Source organism: Populus alba, chromosome 1 (assembly GCF_005239225.2).
Source record: "Populus alba chromosome 1, ASM523922v2, whole genome shotgun sequence".
NCBI classification, from domain to species: Eukaryota; Viridiplantae; Streptophyta; class Magnoliopsida; order Malpighiales; family Salicaceae; genus Populus; species Populus alba.
This window is the reverse complement of record NC_133284.1, coordinates 4,828,010-4,847,978: the sequence shown is the minus strand read 5'-3', so window position 1 is coordinate 4,847,978 and position 19,969 is coordinate 4,828,010. Positions and strand designations below refer to the sequence as shown.

At 30.9% G+C, this 19,969-nt stretch overlaps 1 protein-coding gene across 3 annotated transcripts; it reads left to right on the top strand.

Annotated features, from left to right (window-relative positions):
* The first annotated feature begins 5,554 nt into the window (after window positions 1–5,554).
* On the top strand, window positions 5,555–9,106 carry LOC118061775 (lupeol synthase). Of its 3 annotated transcripts, none has more exons than XM_073410364.1 (14): window positions 5,555–5,655; window positions 5,882–6,048; window positions 6,131–6,319; window positions 6,430–6,543; window positions 6,744–6,863; window positions 6,971–7,093; window positions 7,294–7,317; window positions 7,416–7,472; window positions 7,593–7,639; window positions 7,749–7,892; window positions 7,995–8,172; window positions 8,324–8,404; window positions 8,516–8,599; window positions 8,774–9,106. In XM_073410364.1, the coding sequence occupies exons 1-14, from the start codon at window positions 5,607–5,609 to the stop codon at window positions 8,894–8,896; spliced, it is 1,500 nt and encodes a 499-aa protein (XP_073266465.1). In that variant the 5' UTR covers window positions 5,555–5,606; the 3' UTR covers window positions 8,897–9,106. The 3 variants fall into 3 exon arrangements, with proteins under 3 accessions (XP_073266465.1, XP_034931230.2, XP_073266467.1); XM_035075339.2 differs by lacking the exon at window positions 7,294–7,317 and adding an exon at window positions 7,195–7,293; XM_073410366.1 differs by lacking the exon at window positions 7,294–7,317.
* Window positions 9,107–19,969: the final 10,863 nt, after the last annotated feature.

Below are 19,969 nucleotides of genomic sequence, written 5' to 3'. Positions count from 1 at the left end.
CTAACTAATTCCTCTATGATAAACACTGCTCCAATCCATAGTAAAAATACTCATAATCTAAAGTATATGACTAAGCTCTTTTGGTATTTTTTGTAATGTGATTGAAGAGCAGTGACATGTAATTGATTATATATATAACCATAACTCACCGCAATCCAATTCCACGATTGCTACAACACGCCATGCATACCATGAAAAAATGGCAAAAAGCAAGCGGCCACAACTTATCGCGAGAACTAACTAATTTCTTTCCGATAAACAATGCTCTAATCCACAGTGAAAATACTCACAATCTATAGTATATGACTAAACTCTTTTAATATTTTTTGTAATGTGATTGAAGTGTAGTGACATTATATATATATATAGACACACAAACACATACGTAAACATGTTAACTAGAGTAATGATTAATCTTTTTGGAGATACGCTAGATTTGTGAGCCTGTACTAAGTCATAAATTGAAAATATTTTTTTTTTTATCAATTAAGAAAAATATGCTAGGCAATGCAAATATAATTTAAAAAAATATAAATAAAATGACTCGAGGTATAAAATTAACTGAGCAAAAAGAGCTGGTATAATTTAATTAGATAATTTAAATCATTCAACTTTAAAGTTTAACATAATATCTTTTTAATGTGAGAAAATAAACTTTTTAAAATATTCTTTTAAACTTCATTATTTACAATATATATAGCCTATATTTACATGGATTTTTTTTTAGTTTTTTCATATAAAATATTTAAACTTTAATTTTATTTTTATTTTTTCCAAGTTGATCTAGGTTGACCCATGAAATTCGGACCCGGTCCCCTGGGCCGGGTTTTAATAACTATGGTAGAGCCCTGGAAGAGTTCCTCTGCTGTGTTTTTTTATTTTTTTTTTATCAAGAATTGCAGCTGGGGACATTGCCTCCTCTACCATAAGTTATTAGGTCTGGCTCCGTAGTAAGATCCAACACTATTGGCAGCCAGGCCTAAAACCTTTCAAAAGGAGCCAACAATGTTGGGTCATGCTGCCCCAGCAAAGACCCAAAAGTGTTGGGTCTGAACTTAGCCATGTCGCACCCGACATCGCGGCGGCCCTAAAAATTAATAGATTCTTTGGAAAGAACGGATTTCTGGCATCCTGTTCTTTAATGGTGAATGGTCTTTGTTTAAGGAGTCGCCACCTAGTATTACGGTCACTAGGAACCCTAACTGGTCAACAGAGATTCTATGGTTCGGGACTGGTTACGTAAAAGGAAAGATTTTATCACCCCTTAAACGTCCTGCCTGAGGCAGGCTGCATTGCTAATTTCATCTTAAATTGCTAAATGTTCATTAGTTTACGTTATGAAAATTTGCTTATAATGTTCCTGACTCTGGCGGTAGTGAATATTTAACTACAAATATTTCCAACTCTGGCGTTGGTAAATATTACGCAGCTATAAAAACAAAAAACAAATTTAAATCAATATTTTTTTATTACTGACTCTGGCGTCAGTGAATAAACAAATAAAATAAATTTATTTTTACGCATGCACATTTTTTTTGTTAAATGAAAATAAAATACAATGAATAATATAAAATTTAAATCGGTATTTTTATTCCTGACTCTGACGTTAGTGAATAAACCAATAAATTTATATTATTTTTTTCTTGCTAAATAAAAATAAAAATACAATGAATAATATAAATTTAAACCGGTATTTTTATTCCTGACTCTGACGTCAATGAATAAACCAATAAATTATATTATTATTTTTTTCATGCACACATATTTTTCTTATTTTTATTTTTTCTGCCTTTTATTTTATTTTATTATTTTTTACTATTTTTTATTTTTTGGGCTGGGCTAGACCCAGCCCAGCATATACATTCTTAGGCTGGGCTCAGCTCAGCCCACATGGGCTGGGCTGAGCCCAGCCAACCCGGCTGGAAAGAAAAAATAAATAAATAAATAGATGCACGCGTGAATTTCACGCGTGCATCAACAGTGCGAAGGTAATTAAATTACCTTCGCACTGTTCAAAAATTATTTGAACACAGAAGATTAAGAATTTGGAAACGGGCGCACCTGTTGCTGGCGATCGAAGAAGGCTGTAGCGCTGGTGTGGCTGTTTTGATTCGGCCGATCTCCACTCTTCTCCAGGTATGCTCGCTGTCCCGCTTTTTGATTTCTCAGTTCTTGAGATGAAGGACTTCTGTTTCTCTTGAATGGTGTTCTGTCGTTTCCAGATGAAGACCAGCGGATAATGGTGATGCTGGGTGTCGATAATCTTTGGTTCGGTGGTGTTTCCTTCTCTTTTTTTTTTTTTGTTTTCTGTGCTGTGATTTTTTTGTTTTTTTCTCGACTCTGTTTTCTTGTTATTAGCTCTGTTTTTCTGGGGTGGTTTCTTGCTTTTTGGGTTTTTCTTTCGTGTTTTTTCTGGGTTTCTTCCTGCCCTATTTCTGGTTTTTTTCCCTTTTTCCCTTTTTCACTGTTGATTTCTGCCTCTCTTTTATAGTCATCCCCACGATTGCCTCTCTAGGCCGGATTCTTCTCTTCCATGCCATGATCTGGGGCGAGAGACGTGGTCCATGGCGATCAAATCTGTTGCAGATCTTCAGCCTGTTGAATCGGGATGGAGAAGACGAACACGGCTGTTCCACCAGCCACGACAGCGTTTCGGCAGCAACGGACTCCACCAGGAACGACAACGTTTTCAAGCAACCCGTGGACAGTTTCAGTTTGACCCCCCGAACATTGGAAATTTTGCAATTGGACCCCTGAGCAATTAAAACATTTCTTTTAATTTTCCCCTTTTGGATAAATTTCAATTAAATCCTTAAATTGGTGCACTGTTTACAAAACAGTCCTTAATTCCTGGATTATTCAATTTGGTCCTTAATTAATTCTTTTAATTTTGCCCCTTTTGGATAAATTTCAATTAAGTCCCTGAATTTATTTAATTAACTAAATCAAAGTTTAATTAAGTCCACAAACTTATTAATTCTTATAATTTCATTAATTAAAATAATCCAAATTTTAAGTAAATTTCCAAAACTTATTAATTCTTCAATTTCTGACCAATTTATTCTCAAATCTGATAATTTTATCCCTAAACTTCAAGATTTGTTGTCTTAACCCAATTGTCAACTATATTTAATTTTTATTATTTGTTCAAAAATTTGGTTATGACAAGCCAGACCCAAAACATTTCAAGAAAGGGCTAGGTCTGGCTGCCTAGCCTAACCTACCGATCTTGGATCTGGTTGGGCAACCATACCTAATGATATTATTATTTGTGTTATAAATATTATAATTTTTGTATTATTATTATTAAAAATATTATCATTTGTCTAATAAATAGTATTTTTTTATTATAATTAAAAGCATTAATATAAAAAATAATATTATTTGTGTTATAAATATTATTATTTTTAGTATAATTAAAAGTACTAATATTAAAAATAATATTATTTGTGTTATAAATATTATTATTTTTATTATTACTATTATTACTATCGAAGTAAAACCATAATTGTTTTTTGAAGGATTAAAAAACATAAAAATTTTTGGCAAATAAGTTTAATATTATGATTAATATTATAAATATTATTGCTGGATTTAACATTGCAGCTAGATTTAACACTTTTGAATCTGGAGGTGCGGTTAGACCCGATACTTTTGGATCTTAAAATTTTATGATATTTTAAAATGTGAGCCTGTGGTGTAGAGTTGATCACATAACTAACAAGTACCTATAAAGTATTGTGTGCTTAACTCTTCTGCTGGGTGTGTTTGGGAACGTGCTGCAAACCGCGTTCTAAAAAATTTTGAATTTTATTTTTTGCTTAAAATGAAAAAAATTTTATATTTTCAGATCGTTTTAATGTGCCGATATCAAAAATAATTTTTAAAAAATAAAAAAAAACTTTATTTTAATGCATTTCTAAATAAAAAATACTTTGAACCACCATCGCTACCCTAATCCCAAACATAAGACTTCATTTTTCTCTTTATATACGGTGCATTTTATAATTTCTATTGCTAGCCATTACTGAAATAGAAGAGAAGTGATTTTTTGATACTCAAGAAACTGAAGGAAGTGACTGAAGCAGTGTCATGTGGAGGCTTAAGATTGCAGAGGGTGGCAATGATCCACACATATACAGCACAAATAACTTTTTGGGGAGGCAAATATGGGAGTTTGATCCTGAGGCTGGCACCCTTGAAGAGCGAGCTGAGGTTGAAGAGGCTCGCCAAAATTTCTGGAGAAACCGCAACGAGGTCAAGCCTAGCTCAGATCTCCTTTGGAAATTCCAGGTATATACACACACACACACATACAAATTCACAACATATGTTTTCTATATATATCTATATATATGTTTCTATGTTTTCCAGAAATAGGACACGTGGAGAGTGTTCAAATAATCTGATGAGAAATTTTAGTACATCATTAATTACCTTTCTAGTCACTTACTTTTATTTAATAAAATGCAGTTTCTAAGGGAGAAAAAATTCAAGCAAAGAATTCCACAAGTCAAGATTGAGGATGGTGAAGAGATTTCCTATGAAAAAGCAACAAGTGCTTTGAGGAGGAGTGTTCATTTGTTTTCAGCCTTGCAGGCTAGCGATGGCCATTGGTGCGCTGAAAATTCTGGCCCAATATATGTTCTATTTCCCTCCCCTGGTTACTGCTCTCAATCCCAGCTATCATTTTACCCAGCAAAAAATATTAGCCAGAAGTTTCGTCACCACTAGAATTGGCAACATAGCATTTTCCTGGTGATCATTTGGCTACAAATGTAGCTAGAACTGTGTTTTTTCCCGTAAAGAAATCGAAGCATGTTCCACAAACGAAACTATATTAGGCACTGAGATGGGATGATTGCGACTCCCAAGCCATCCATAAGTAACTAATAATATTTAAACAATACTGAACGCATACCTAATAAATTGATGTCAACAAAAAAAATAATTTAGTTTACTAAATTATGAAAGAAATTGGGATACCATTTGGCAAAGACGTTTTGACTTTTGGGCAAGTACTTTTGGATTTCTGTAACGTTTTTATAATAAATCTTCAAACTTTCATGTAGCTAGTATGATTTTACTATACCTATGGGAAGTTATTGTAATTGACCCTTGCTGAATTTAAGACAGTCTTCCAAGCGCAAGTAATCCCACTCTTGAAATCCTTCTGACAGGTTCAAATGCTTGATCGTATAGATTTCTTGCCTTGATTAACTTGATTGAAAGAGTTGAAATCTGAAAAGATTTTATTTGAATTTTTTCATTTCATATGATTTATAGCTTGATCTGAAGAACTGGTGATCAGAACGTAAAAAAAAAAAAAAAAATCTTGTAAGCTTCAGGCCATGTTGCTGTTTAACACTGCTTTCACGAGTAGCATCAGAATGAATATGGAAGCCTGTTTGGATTCAACACAATTCAATTAGATTTCATACTGTTAAACTAGTTGGTATCATTAATAGAATGTTTAAAAGAACGAAAGAAATCTTTATCTACATGATTCTTGTCATGTTGCTTCTATATGTTAATTTTGTTTCTAATTGTTTGATTTTCCTGTGTTGTAGATACTTGGTTTGTATGAGTGGGCTGGATGCAATCCAATGCCCCCAGAATTTTGGTTATTGCCATCTACTTCTCCCATTAATCCAGGTTTGCATTTTGTTTTATGAAGTTGCTGAAGCATGAAACTTATATATAAACATCATGAAATCCTTCAATAATTTCAGCATATGATTGATGGAAATTGCAAATACTCGAGCTAGTGCTTAATTTATCATTACGTAATTTCTTTGAGAGATGCCACCTTCATAGTTTCTAGAATTCTGTCCTTAACTTGAATTTAGTTGCTTGTGTAAAGCCTGCTTCATAAATGCAGGAAATTTGCTGGACTACTGTCGGCTCACTTACTTGCCTATGGCATACTTGTATGGGAAGAAGTTTGTTGGTCCCATCACACCTCTCATCTTACAAATTAGGGAAGAAATCTACAATGAACCTTATGAGAAACTCAATTGGAGGAGATTCCGCCATTTATGTGCAAAGGTCAGTTTTCTTTTAGCAGCTGATCTTCAGAAAATGATCTGAAAACATTTCATTTTCTTCAAAATCTGTATTATTTCTTCAGGAGGACAACTATTATCCACATACTTCGATACAAATATTGTTTTGGGATGCTATTTATACTTTTGGCGAGCCCCTTCTTACTCGGTGGCCCTTCAACAAATTGAGAGAGAAGGCTCTCGACATAACAATGGATCACATCCATTATGAAGATGAGAGCAGTAGATACATTACCATAGGATGTATCGAAAAGGTAACACACTTGCAGAACAATGGCGAAAAAAGAAAACCAGCACAGTAAAATATATGCCTATTACACATGCTCTTTAATTTTTGGACATTTGTACCACTGAACTGGAACAGCCATTAGATATGCTGGCTTGCTGGGTTGAAGATCCCAATGGGGATTATTTTCGGAGGCATCTTGCTAGGATCAATGATTATGTGTGGCTTGGAGAAGATGGAATAAAGATGCAGGTCGGTAAACTTCTGTCATAATAATGGAACCTAAACGGTTCACGTCGTCTTTCCATTCACTGGTTGATGTTGTCAGCAAAAACATGAAGAATTCTCAAAAACTCGAGTTTATGCTTATTTAGTCATAGACTTTAGATTTGCAAACCAGAAGTAAGAGATGCCGATGGAGTATGATCTTTGCCTTTTCATATTCATTTTAGAGTTTTGGCAGTCAAGTGTGGGATACCAGTCTTGCCCTTCAAGCTTTGATTGCCAGCAACCTCTCAGATGAAACAGGACCTGCACTTAAGGAGGGGCATAGCTTCATAAAGAACTCTCAGGTTTCCAAATTTCATATCCTGAAATTGTTTCTTCCTCTCACGCGTGTTTCTTGTATTTAGTTATGTTTCTGCTTGCTGCTTCTCTCATCCCACATCAAATCTTGAAGGTCACTGAGAATCCTCCCGGAGACTTCAGAAGGATGTTTCGCCATATCTCTAAAGGATCGTGGACTTTCTCTGACAAAGATCATGGCTGGCAAGTGTCTGATTGCACTGCAGAAAGCATGAAGGTCTGTTCTTGTTTTCTGCTGCAAGCAATACTATAACAAGTTGAGCTTTTTCCTTGAACATTTACCATCGCAACATACTTTGTGATTCGCATGTCCTGCAGTGTTGCCTTCTTTTTTCAACAATGTCTCCGGAAATCGTAGGCGAAGAAATGGAACCTCAGAAGCTTTTTGATTCTGTTAATATTTTACTTTCTCTTCAGGTGAGGATTAGTTGCATTCAAATGGTGACCTTTGTGTACCTAAAACTCATCAACATTCCTTGGATTTGCTCCTTTCTAGAACACAGTATTCACGAAGTAACAATCAGCTCGATTTTATGCAGAGTAAAAATGGTGGGGTATCTGCTTGGGAGCCGGCAGGGTCTGGATTATGGTTGGAGGTAAGTTCTTCAAGTCATCGAACTAAACTCGAAATGTTAAGCTTAAATTCTGTATGTTTTCCTTCAAGACTTGACTTGGAATATGGTATTTCAACTGTGACGTCTCTGCTGTTCCATTAGTGGCTCAATCCTGTGGAGTTCCTAGAGGATCTTGTAGTTGAGCATGAGTAAGATTCTCGAACCATTTATTTCAAATAGTTAAGCAAGATTACTTATTGAGCACCTCCATTTGGAATGTCGAAAAACCTGTTGAAGACTAATAAAACAGAGATCCAGGTATGTTGAATGCACATCATCAACAATACAGGCATTAGTCCTATTTAAGAAGTTATACCCTGGCCACAGGACAAAAGAGATCCAAAATTCCATCATAAATGGTGTCAAGTTCATCGAAGAGTTGCAAAAGCCTGATGGCTCATGGTATGATCCATTTAAAAGAGTTGCTGCATTCTTTTAAAGGCTGATGTGCAGCTTGCAGAAAATTGTCAGGGAAATGACTAAATATAGCAAGAATTACTACAGGTATGGAAACTGGGGAATTTGCTTTATCTATGGTACATGGTTTGCTCTAGGAGGGCTAGCAGCTGCTGGAAAGACTTACTCCAATTGCCTGGCTGTTCGTAAAGGAGTTGATTTTCTACTTGGATCACAGAGAGATGATGGTGGATGGGGCGAGAGTTACCTTTCAGGCCCTAAGAAGGTAATACCATTTTAAAGATTTCTAAAGCACTCATTTATGCAATAATATTTTGTGTGCGTGGACCTTCTCATTCCACCTCCCATGGTATCAATGGGATCTCCTCCTTCAACTTTCTAAAGCTAAGAAAGTATACTGGTGCATGTTGACGCAGGAACATGTACCTCTGGAGGGTAACCACTCAAATCTGGTGCAAACTGCAATGGCTATGATGGGTTTAATTCACGGTGGTCAGGTCAGTTTAATTAATTTATAATTTAAAGATTAATAATCTATCTCTTCCTATATATATTAATGCACTTCTGCTCCTTTTTCCATCAAAATCCATGATTTCAATTTCTAATAGGCGGACAGAGACCCCGCACCCCTTCGTCGTGCTGCCAAGTTATTGATTAATTGTCAAACAGAACTTGGTGATTTTCCCCAGCAGGTAAAAAATCCTTGAAATAATCACTCATAAAAGAAGATTTATGATGAGATTTTCGGGGAATAAGAGACAGGGAATTGTTGTTTGTCAATTATCATCCTCATAGATTGTATGTTTTAGCTCGTTATATCCTACGTTTAACAACGATTGAATAATAATACTGCTTCTTCGTGACAGGAAATCGGGGGAGTTTTTATGAGGAATTGCATGTTGCATTATTCTGCGTATAGGAGTATCATCCCCATTTGGGCTCTAGCAGAGTATCGCCGGCATGTTGCATCGCCAACCAAAAATAGTTGAACCAATATAGGGAAAAATTTGAAAATAGTTGATGGAAATAAAACTGCAAAATAAGTAAATAAATAGATCTTTCAGAAAAAAAAAATTCAAGCAAGAAGGATCATACATTGATTAGGGAATGCTAGTATATTCTTCTGATTTTCATGTGTTTTTTTTTATATAAAATATTTACATGACGATTGATCCAAATAAAATATTTTATTGCCAATATTTAAGTTTGATTTATTTTTTTAGATATTGTATCCATGTTAATCTATTGAAAATATCATCAAAATGTTTAAACCACCATTATTATTATTTTTCTATTGTTACCTCGCCGCAATAATCTACACCACCACCTTTATCATCACATCAAATTTACATACAAACTTATCCTTTAAACAAGTCAATCAGAGTTATACGCAATACTAATAACAAAATAAACTTCATAATATAATTTAATTGTCTTAATATAAGAGTTCATATAAATTCATAGTTTTGGAGCAATGAGTAAACTTAAAAGGAAGGTACAAATTACAATAAAAAAGCAGATTCGGAAGGTTCAATAAAAATGACCCACTAACAAGATATAAGCCTAAAAAGATAAATAATGAGATAGTGAGTTTAACAACTCAGTGAGTAGATAATGTTCAATATAAACACACACATGACATAAGGTAATATAACAATGATGAATATATACACAGTTATGGCTCTAGGTCTTATAGGAAGGTTTCTCAAATAGGCCATAACAAGAATATCATAAGGTAAAGCTCGTCAGAAAATCAAAATGCAATGAACATGAAGCTCTGTACTATAGGATGATTAGTCCATACAGGTTGGTGACTCCCCTGACTAACTAGGGTTCAGATACGATGTGCACAAAGACTAACACTACCTTATTGGCATGAATATTCTGATTGACATACCATAGATTAATAATCATAATCAAACATACATATTCATATCTCAAGGCTCAACTCATGACATCAATCAAATGAGGAGCTATCAATTCATAAGTCAATTCAAAATATTTACTGGTTCATATCAAGAATTCAGATTCAACAATTGATCATGCTTTATCATAATAAGGATAATAATCAACATTATATATATATATCAAGAAGCATGATCCAATTCATATTAACAAATCAAATATTTATAATATTTATCATGCATATGAAAAATTATCCACTCACCTGACTTGAAAGCAAACAGAACTCGAAAGCAGATACTGAAGGAAATCTTACTGAAGTCCCGCCGGTAGAATATCAGGATTATCTGAATAAAAATGAGACATATTCAAAAATGCCTTGAAAGAACATATAACCTATTTAATACACCTAACTAATGGTATACTCCATAACCCTATATGTTTTTAAACTAAGTAGTTATTTATTCTCAAAAACTAAAAAATTAAACGGTTTTCTCAAAATCTAATCCATAATAAAACAAATAATAAGACTTGATAATAATTCATTAAATAACCCTTAACTATGCATAAAACCAATCTAAAAAAAGCTAATATTATAGATAGGGACCAATTTGGAATTTATCATATTTTTTAACGGTCAAATTGTAACTTTGTCAAATTGGAGAACCAAACTAAAAATATCATAAATTCATGAATATAGTGGAATTATGTCCATAATTCATCCTCATTTCTGTCTAGAATCTCTAATTATGCTCCATGGACCATTCTGGATTTTTTCCAAATTTTTAGGGTCATATTGTAATTTTTGTCAAATGGGAGGACCAAATTGAAAGTGTTAAAATTTCATAAATATACTGGATTCTGCCCATAATTCATCTTTTATTCTGTCCAGAATCTTGGAATATGCTTCCGGAATCAATTTATAATTTTTCCAAAGTTTGGGGACTAAACCGTAATTTTCATAAATTGAGGGACCAAATTGAAATTTTATCATCTTCAACCTCAAACCCAGAACTTCCACAGATTACCTACTGTTATCTCATGATTTCTAACACAAATTCGTCATTCAAACAAAATCATAACTCAAAATCATCATTTTTACCTACAATCTCTCAAAATCAACTAATTAAATCATTACCCACAACAATCAACCCATAACATTCAAATTAATTCATCAATCAACCCAAAATACAATCTTCAAAACTCTAACATTCATCAAAACAGAAATTTAAAGCTCAAAGAACACACGTTTATACATTTTAAAACCTAAATCTTACTTTTAAACTTATTTTCTCCAACTCTCTTCTCTTTCCCTTATCTTTCCCTCTTTTTCTCTTCTTCTTCTTTCTCCCTTCACTCCTGCCAGTTCTCTCTCTCAAAATTTTCAGATCTCTTCTTTTTTCTTTTTTTTTTCTATTTATACTTATTATGTTATTCAATTACTACAATACTTCTTATTCATTTATACCCACTATTTAAGCCTTCAAGGGCTTTATTGCCCTTTCTTACTCATTTTATTTCAAAACATCACAAATATTATAAATAATATTATTTTTATTATAATTAAATGTATTAATATAAAAAGTAGTATTGTTCGTGTTATAGATATTATTATTTTTACTATAATTAAAAATATTAATATTAAAAATAGTATTATTGGTGTTATAAATACTTTAAAGCCTTAGGGGGTGTTTCTTTGTTGTGTTTTTTTTTTTGTCAAGAATACATTAATTTTTTTTCTCTTATTTATTTTTTTTTTCCACATGGTGAAGAGGAAATATGATTATTATTATTATTATTACTGTTATTATTAATTTTGAAAAAAAAATTATTGCTATCAAGGAAAATAATAAAATTTTATTTTAAGGGAATACAAAAATATTTGTGCTCTAAATATTATTATTTTTTTTATTATAATTCTTTTGGGGGTCTGACGCAGAACCCATTGGCAGTGGGTCCTGTGTAGGACCTAATTCTATTGGATCAGGTGTCAGGCCCACTGCGAATGGGTGTTATATCTAGACCCACTATCATGGGGTCCTAGGTCCGGAGCCAATTCTCTTGGGTCTTGCAGGGGACCCAATCTTCTTGAGTTCTGTGTTAGGATCCCATTCTCTTGGGCCCTCTGTTAGCTTAGGTTTTGCACCCAGCAGGACCCATCAAACAACGTTGGTGCTTGCCCCTAGCAGGACCCAGTGCTGTAAAAAAAATTAATTTTCTCTTATTTATTTTTTTCACACGGTGAAAAGAAAATATTATTATCATTATCATTAATAAATTTTTTTAAAAAATTACTATCAATGGAAAATAATAAATTTTATGTGATGAGATTAAAATACTAAAAATTTTAGGCCATACAAATTTAATATTATTATTAATATTATTTAAATTATTAATTTCATTAATATTATTAAATTTAAAATAAATTTTATTACCATAAAAAAAGAATATAAATTTGATTTGGAAGATAAAATCAATTATTATTATTATTATTATTATTATTATTATTATTATTATTATTATTATTATTATTAACTTGGGTCTTACATCCCTTTCCAGACAAGTTTTAGTAATATTATTAATATGATAAATATTATTATCTTTATTATAATTAAAAGTATTAATATTTAGAATATTATTATTGTGATATATTTATTATGATTTTTATTAATAATTAATATTATAAATATTATAATTTTGATTATAATTAATATTATTCAATTTGTCAAAAAACATTATAAATTTTAAAAATAAAAAATAAATTTGATTTGTAGTGTAAAAAGTAAGAATTAATATTACTACTATTATTGTTGTTATCATCATTAGTAAACTTTTTTTAAAAAATTATTATTATTACTTGGATTACAAATGCTATATAGCCTTTGGGGGCGTTTCTCTGCTGTGTTTTGGGTCATCAATTACGGCTAGGGGCATTGCCCCCTCTGCCAAAAGCTATGGGGTCTTGTTTGGCAGTGAGACTCAACGTTGTTGGGTCGGGCTACCAAGCTTGGTCTAAAATGCTTTCAAAAAGACCCAATAACTTTGGATCTTACTGCCTGACAAAACCCAATAATATTGGATCTGGCTTAAAACACTTCAAAAAAAAGCTGGGTTTGGCTGAGTAACCATACCCATGGATATTATTTTTGTATTATAATATAACGTTGGATCCTTGCATGCACAGTGCACATTCTGCATGCAAGGAAAAGAAAGGCAGAACAACGACGAGAGGGAGCAGAGAGTTACTTGTAATGAAGGTGCACTAAGAGCTGGGTTGGTGGCGGCTTGTAGCTGGGGTGGTGGTGGTTGGGAACCCCGGTGGTGTTGTTGCAGTGGTAGACGGTGGCTGTTGCAAATAGGCTACTTCTTATTCTTCTTGCTGCCTTCTACTGCCTATGCCCCTCTCCTGTGTTTATCCTATTCTTCGCCGTTTATTCTCTTGTGGTGGCGATGCTGTCGGTGGTGGCAAAGAAACGGTGGCTCTTCTCTTTCTTCTTCCTTTTATTTTTTCTCTCTCCTCCTTTCTGTTATTTCACTCCCTTGTCTCTCTTCTTCTTTTTTCCGCTGCTCCCCTTCCCCTTTTGTTTTTGTTTTTGCTTCTTCTTTCGTTTCTCACGGTGCAAGTGCTATTATTGACGACAGGGAGGATGGTAGCAGCTGTCGGTAGCTTTGGTAGTTATGGCAGGAGGCCACGATGGAGAAAGAAACAGAGAGAGAGGAGTAGTGGAAAAAAGATGATTTTTTCTTAGCTTTAGACCCCCAATCCTTCTCCTCTAGAACATGAAGATGAAATCTATTTATAAGCAGAAGAGTGACATTTTGTAACTTCTGGTGCAAAATCTCAGCCCTTGGTTCTACTCGAAAGCATCCCAACCATCGGCTCAAAGTAGCAATGATGAACTGTCAGTTTTGTGCAGGAAAATGGCTGGTCGGGTTGGCCATTTTGGGGCGGTGCCACCACCTCTGAAGCCTCGATAAGCTCGAACAGCTTACACTAACGTGTAGTTAGGTATCACAGGATCGTTTGCGTGTACATCTCTTCCAATTTTGTGAAGAAACGAGGCACCAAATGCCTTGGGAAGGTGGCCACCCAACCAACCTTGTTGGAGAAGGAGATGAACAGTATCTTACAATTTAGTCTTTCAATTTGTGATTTATTTCTATCTACACCTCTTATTAGCTTTAAACTTTTAATTTTATTCAATTTTACCCATGAAGAACTTCAATTTAAACCCTAGATTTCAGCGCATTTTTCCCTTTGGTCCTTGGTTTGGATTAATGTAATTTGACCATTAATTGATCAATGAACTTCAAATTTCTTCAATTTGACCCCGATTTGGTCAATTTCAATCCCTTTATTTTTATGCCTTTTTCAATTTGGTCCTTGGTTTTGAATTTCTTCAATCAAGTCCTTAATTGACCATCAAACTTTAATATCTATGTAATTAAGCCCCTGATTTGACCAAATTAACTCTAAAAAAAAAAAAAAATCTACTTTGACCCTAGAACTTTAATTTCTTTCAATTAAAGCCTAAATTGACTTAAAAATCAATTTTACTTGTAATCAACCCTCCATAAATTCAATTAAACCTTCAATAAAATTTAATTGAGTTCATAAACATCTAATTCTGTACTTTTCTTCCTCAAATCAATTTTTTGTTTTTTTTATCAATAGGGCTCTCATCAGTTAACGATATACTGTCAAATTTTAATCTTTATATTTTTGAACCTCCTCAAACAATTTTTAACTATTTTCTGAGCACTCTTGCATCCTCTTTTCACTGCTATTATTTTTTGATATTTTTTTTGATATTTTTTTTTCTTTTCTCTTTTTTTATGTGGGGATCCAAAAATAGGCTATGACACTTGCAATCGATTCCAAGCGTTCAAACTCCAAAGTTCACACGATGTTAGACCAATGAGTACAGGATTAGACGACCCATCTTAATGATAAATATAAACAACTCGCTATTAATTATGAAGAATTCCACCGATTGGTAATGGAGATAAGATCATATATGTGTGGTTCATATGCACCCTCTAAATGGTCCCATGGTCCTGATGATGAGCAACCTCCTCCTCCTTTAGTGCCGCCTCTATTTTAGATTTATTGTATTTGAATGTACAAAAGTTTAAAATTGTAATAAATATTTGATTTTTGTACTAATTTATTTTATTTTAATTATTTTTCTATTTATGTTTAATATATTTTTAAAATATCATTGTTAACGAATATTAAACTAGATTGTATTAAAAAACATATATATATGAATCAGGTTTTGATTAAATTTAACAATATTTATACTTTATCTATTATTTATCAAATAAAATAGCAATTAAAAAATCAAATATTTAAATAAGTTCAAGTTTACATTCGTCAAATTCAAATTAAATTATCTTACCTACCTATATAAATGGGGACTACCGTGTACTAAGTTCTGAAATAACTGTCTTTCAATTCCTCCCCAAATGTCTCTTTCTTCTCCACCTATCTCTCAATGTGTCTGGTGCTTCCCTGAAAACAGAGAAATCATAAACAAAGTCTAAGCTAGATGAAAATAAGTTAGATGAAAACAAGGATAAACTTGTTTATGGGCTAAATCAAGTGAATTAGTGAATTATAAAATTAATTTGGACTAATAAAAAAATACAAAAAAAAATATGATCAGACTTGTTAAAAAAAGAGTAAAGTAAATAATGGATAGTTAATAAATGATTATCTATAATATTTCCTTGAAATAAGTTCTTAGAATATTTTAAACTTCTTTATTAATATATAGGCTTGTAATCACATCAATGATAATCAATAAATATATAACTTGTAGGCATATAGCTTTTAGATCTGTAGTTTGTAAGTGATAATCAACATGCTTACAATATTAGGCTTGCGGTTTGTAATAAATTGAAGAGTCATCCAATAAATCTAAGTTCCTTAATCCCCACCTGTTAAGCATTCAAATTATTTGATTATTCCGCAAGTTTTAATTTACTTTTTGCATATTAAAAAATCATAAAGATTTTAAAATATCGTTATAATTGTAAGAATAATATCCATAGTTTAAATTATTAACATTAAATTTAATATTTAACTTTGAAATTCAAAATTAAATTAGAATAAAATGTCTCAAAACATGTAACCATGCAAAATGAAGAAGATAACAAACATTTCAATCATTTAAAAACAATATATAACAATAACCTCAAAACCATTTTAAAATACTCATATGATTTTATCATAGAAATATTTAAAAAACTTTGCTACCACAACCCACAAGATTTCACAAATCTATATAGAACATAACATCTAAAACCTAAGAAATTTAATTCAAACCAATATTATTCCATTGCACTAGCCAAAATTAAAGTCATGGCATCTTTAAACAGATGTGTGGAGTGGAAGCAACTGTAAGTTAAAACAGGCCAGCGATAGGTTCCGACAGATTTTAGTGGGTGTTGTAGACTTCTCCTTGAATGACGATAATGGCATCTCCAACGGGAGAGGTAAGAGAAATAATAATAATAATAATAATAATATAGAACATAACTTTTTTCATTGACTTTTCTCAAAAGAGTAAAAGGTATTAATATTAAGTATATTAAAATATAAATAAGTTGTTAAAATAATTTTTTTTTAATAGAGTATACATGCCAAAAATTATAGTTATATTATTAAAAAATTATATCAATAATTTAACTTTTTTAAATGGTTTTTGCCGATATGCTCCGACTATTTAGAAAAGATATCGTAGACACTTGTTTTTAGCAAGGTTGTCTATTCTGTTTTGTTTCGTCTAGAATAGCCAAAAACATTTCATATCAATTCAAAAAAACAAAACAATTTTATCTTATTTCAAATCTTGGTTAGTTCCGGATTTTTCGGCTAAATTCCGCTGGAATCTTCTAATTTCATTCCATATGTTCCGTTTCGGTTTTAAAAAGCCATTGAATCAAACTGAATCCTAGTTCAATTTAATTAATTAAACTACCCAAGTATAAAAAGCTCTTTTTCATCACTATTTTCATTAACAATAATATTAATAATAATATTGAAAATTATTATTACTATTTTCATTAACAATGATATTAATTTTTTAAAATTAGATTTATCACTAATATATATAATTTATATTCATGTTTTTTCTTCAAGTTTGTACTTTATAGGAATTTGAATAAAATAAAGGATGTTTTAAATCCCATTAACCTTGATATTTTGTTTAAGTTGAATTATTTTAAGTTAAAAATCTATTTAATTTTAACTATTTAAAAATATTTTAAATCTTGAAATTATATTTTTTTGATATTATATTTGTACTGTATAATTTATAATAAATTTATTTTAAATATAAATTATATTTATTGAATATATATATATATATATAATTTCAAAACAATAAGTTGACACACGTCAAAACTAAAATATTTTATTTTAATTAAAAAAATAAAAACAAGACAATTATCAAAATGGAATTGACAACTTTATTTTCAGTGCACTGCTGCTCCTTTCTTCCTAGCAACATTTGTGCATTGTCCACGTCATGCCCCCCCGCAATTAATTGCATTAGCATGACATGGCGTAATGTTATTTATTACTTACCTGCCCCATCGGTCACTTGCCATACCGTTTTAATAGCTTAATGGAAAGTGTGAAAACAGTTACTTTTTTAAATAATTTTTTATGTTAAAATATATATTAATAATTTTTTTTATTTTTTAAAAATTATTTTTAACATCAGTGCATAAAAATAATCCAAAAATATAAATCACATTAAATTTTAGTAAAAAAAAAAAATTCAAATTTACACCGCGTTCCCAAACGCTGGCTAAGTATGTATGTGATTGATTTTTTTATAAAAAAATATATTTTTAATTGTTAATAAATTATATTTTTTATTTTAAAATAATTATATCTATAAAAAAAAAATTACTACATCTTGCCGTGATAGAATCTCAAACACAGTTTATATTTACCAATTTTATTTGTTTATTTTTATGTTTTGAAAATATTTTTTAAAAAATTTAATTATTTAATTATTTTCATATTATTTTAATATACTAATATTAAAAATAATTTTTTAAAAATAAAAAAAATATTATTTTAATTTATTTTTAAATAAAATATATTCTCATACGTTCATGGCCACAATTACCCCCACTTTTTTACCGCCCGCCCAGCTATGAGGGTTTGCTATCGATTTTTGCTTATACCTTCCTCATATCTCCTTCGCCGACACTTACTCCCACAACTTGTGAACAGAGACTTTCACTTCATGCCTTCATGGCAAAGTTGTCTCTTTTCAAACATGTTTGCTGCTTCGTGATCATCAACACGAGATCTCACGTTTTACTATTAACCATTAATTTGAACAAATAACTGGAGTAATATATATATATATGAAGGATAAAAAAACCACAAACTCTAATATAAAAAAACTCCAACCTTACATTATAAAATTAAAAAAAAAAAATTTAATTTCAACCCGATCTAATATTAAAGGATAAAAAAAATATTAAATTTAAAAAATCACCAAAATAAATTCAACAAGGAATGAAAAATAAAAAAATTGAGATAATCCGAGTCATTTTAAAATTAGTAAAAAATTATATAGAAAGAAAATAAATAAAAATAACAAAGCCCAATCTCTAATTGAATAAATATTGAGAGATGGAAACTAAAAAAACACAAGCTTAAGAAATAGAAAAAAACAAAAGCAAACCCGGATAAATCTCCTAAACCTGGGTTAATTTCTAAATTTTCTAACCTCTAAAATCATAGACTTGGGTCCAATCAAAAAGCTCAATTCACAATCAATTTAATATTGAAGAATGAAAAAAAAATTAATTTAAAAAATTTATCAGAGTAATCAGAAAATAACAATTAAAAGAATAAATATTAAATTTGATTGAAAAAAAACTTAAGGAGGATGAAATTGTTAAAAAATAAATTTAAAAAATTATATCAAATAAAACAAATAAAAATCAAAAGAATGAGGATCAAATTTAAAAAATAAGAAAATGAAGTAGGGTGAAATTAAAAAGGAATTTCAATTCTATAAACTATCTCAAACAAAACAAATAGTAATAAAAATAACATGATCAAATATAAATGAATAATAAATTGAAGAACTACTTTGAAATTTTAAAATAATATACATGAAAATTGATGAGGAGAGAGAGAGAAAAAAAAGCCACTAGCACAAAACTAGAGGGTCATTGGCTTACACGCTGCTTATCATAGAGTGAATACAGAAACTATTCAAACAATCATTGAACTATATTGTATGTACTGCTCACTTACTAGCATGTGCAACACATCAAGTGTTTTTTTTAATAATATTTAATATTTATTAAAAATATAAAAATTCTGCCAAGTTAACTTGGAACAAAGTTTTTTTTTTCTTTTTTTAAGTCAATAGTAATTTTTTACTAAGAAAATTATTTGGTAAAATAAAATAATATATTTTCAGCATAATAAAAACATAAACCAAGCCATAAAAAAAGTTGTTATACCATCTATTTTTAACACATGCAGATAATTTTAGTAAAACTTGCTTCTCATATTTCAATAACAATACCTCAAAAAAAAAAAAATCCAATTTGTGAACTATAATACTTAATATCTAGATGTAAGTTTCTTTTATTTTAGGAGTAATTAAGTTATTTTAATATGTAAAAAAAAAAAAAAAAAAAAATTAAGGTGTCCCTGTACAATTTGAAAATAACAATTCATGATGAAAAAGCTGAATTGCCCCACTGCCTAGTTATGTGGTTTTATGATTGAAGAGCAATTCTATCATTATGCTATTATATTATTATAATATTATATGTTTAGGTACACAATAATTTCACGGGGAGTTTTAGTTTTTCTACAAGAAATTATTCGAAAATTAGGAGTGCATATATGAATAAGATGGTTGTGAGTTATCTCTAATCCAACGGCTATTGTATTCACGGTTCAACTCCTCCTCGTCTTTTGGAAAACATTCAACTCTTGTTAAATTGTATCTAAATTGTTATCAAGGATTTATATATTCTGCAGTTAATTTACTTGTATTTCCATAGCTGTTATCACTTGTTCTTGATCGTAGCTGTCCTTTATTCAATCTTAATTCATTAGTCGGTGCATGCCAATTTCATAGTCACAATGACGACAACATCGCAAT

Excerpts from the sequence above, each read along its gene's own strand:
- LOC118061775 (XM_035075339.2), top strand. The coding sequence starts at position 5,607 with ATGCCCCCAGAATTTTGGTTATTGCCATCTACTTCTCCCATTAATCCA. Across the intron at positions 5,656-5,881 it reads TACTTCTCCCATTAATCCAG|GAAATTTGCTGGACTACTGT; the intron begins GTTTGCATTTTG and ends TCATAAATGCAG. Across the intron at positions 7,094-7,194 it reads GCACTGCAGAAAGCATGAAG|TGTTGCCTTCTTTTTTCAAC; the intron begins GTCTGTTCTTGT and ends CATGTCCTGCAG.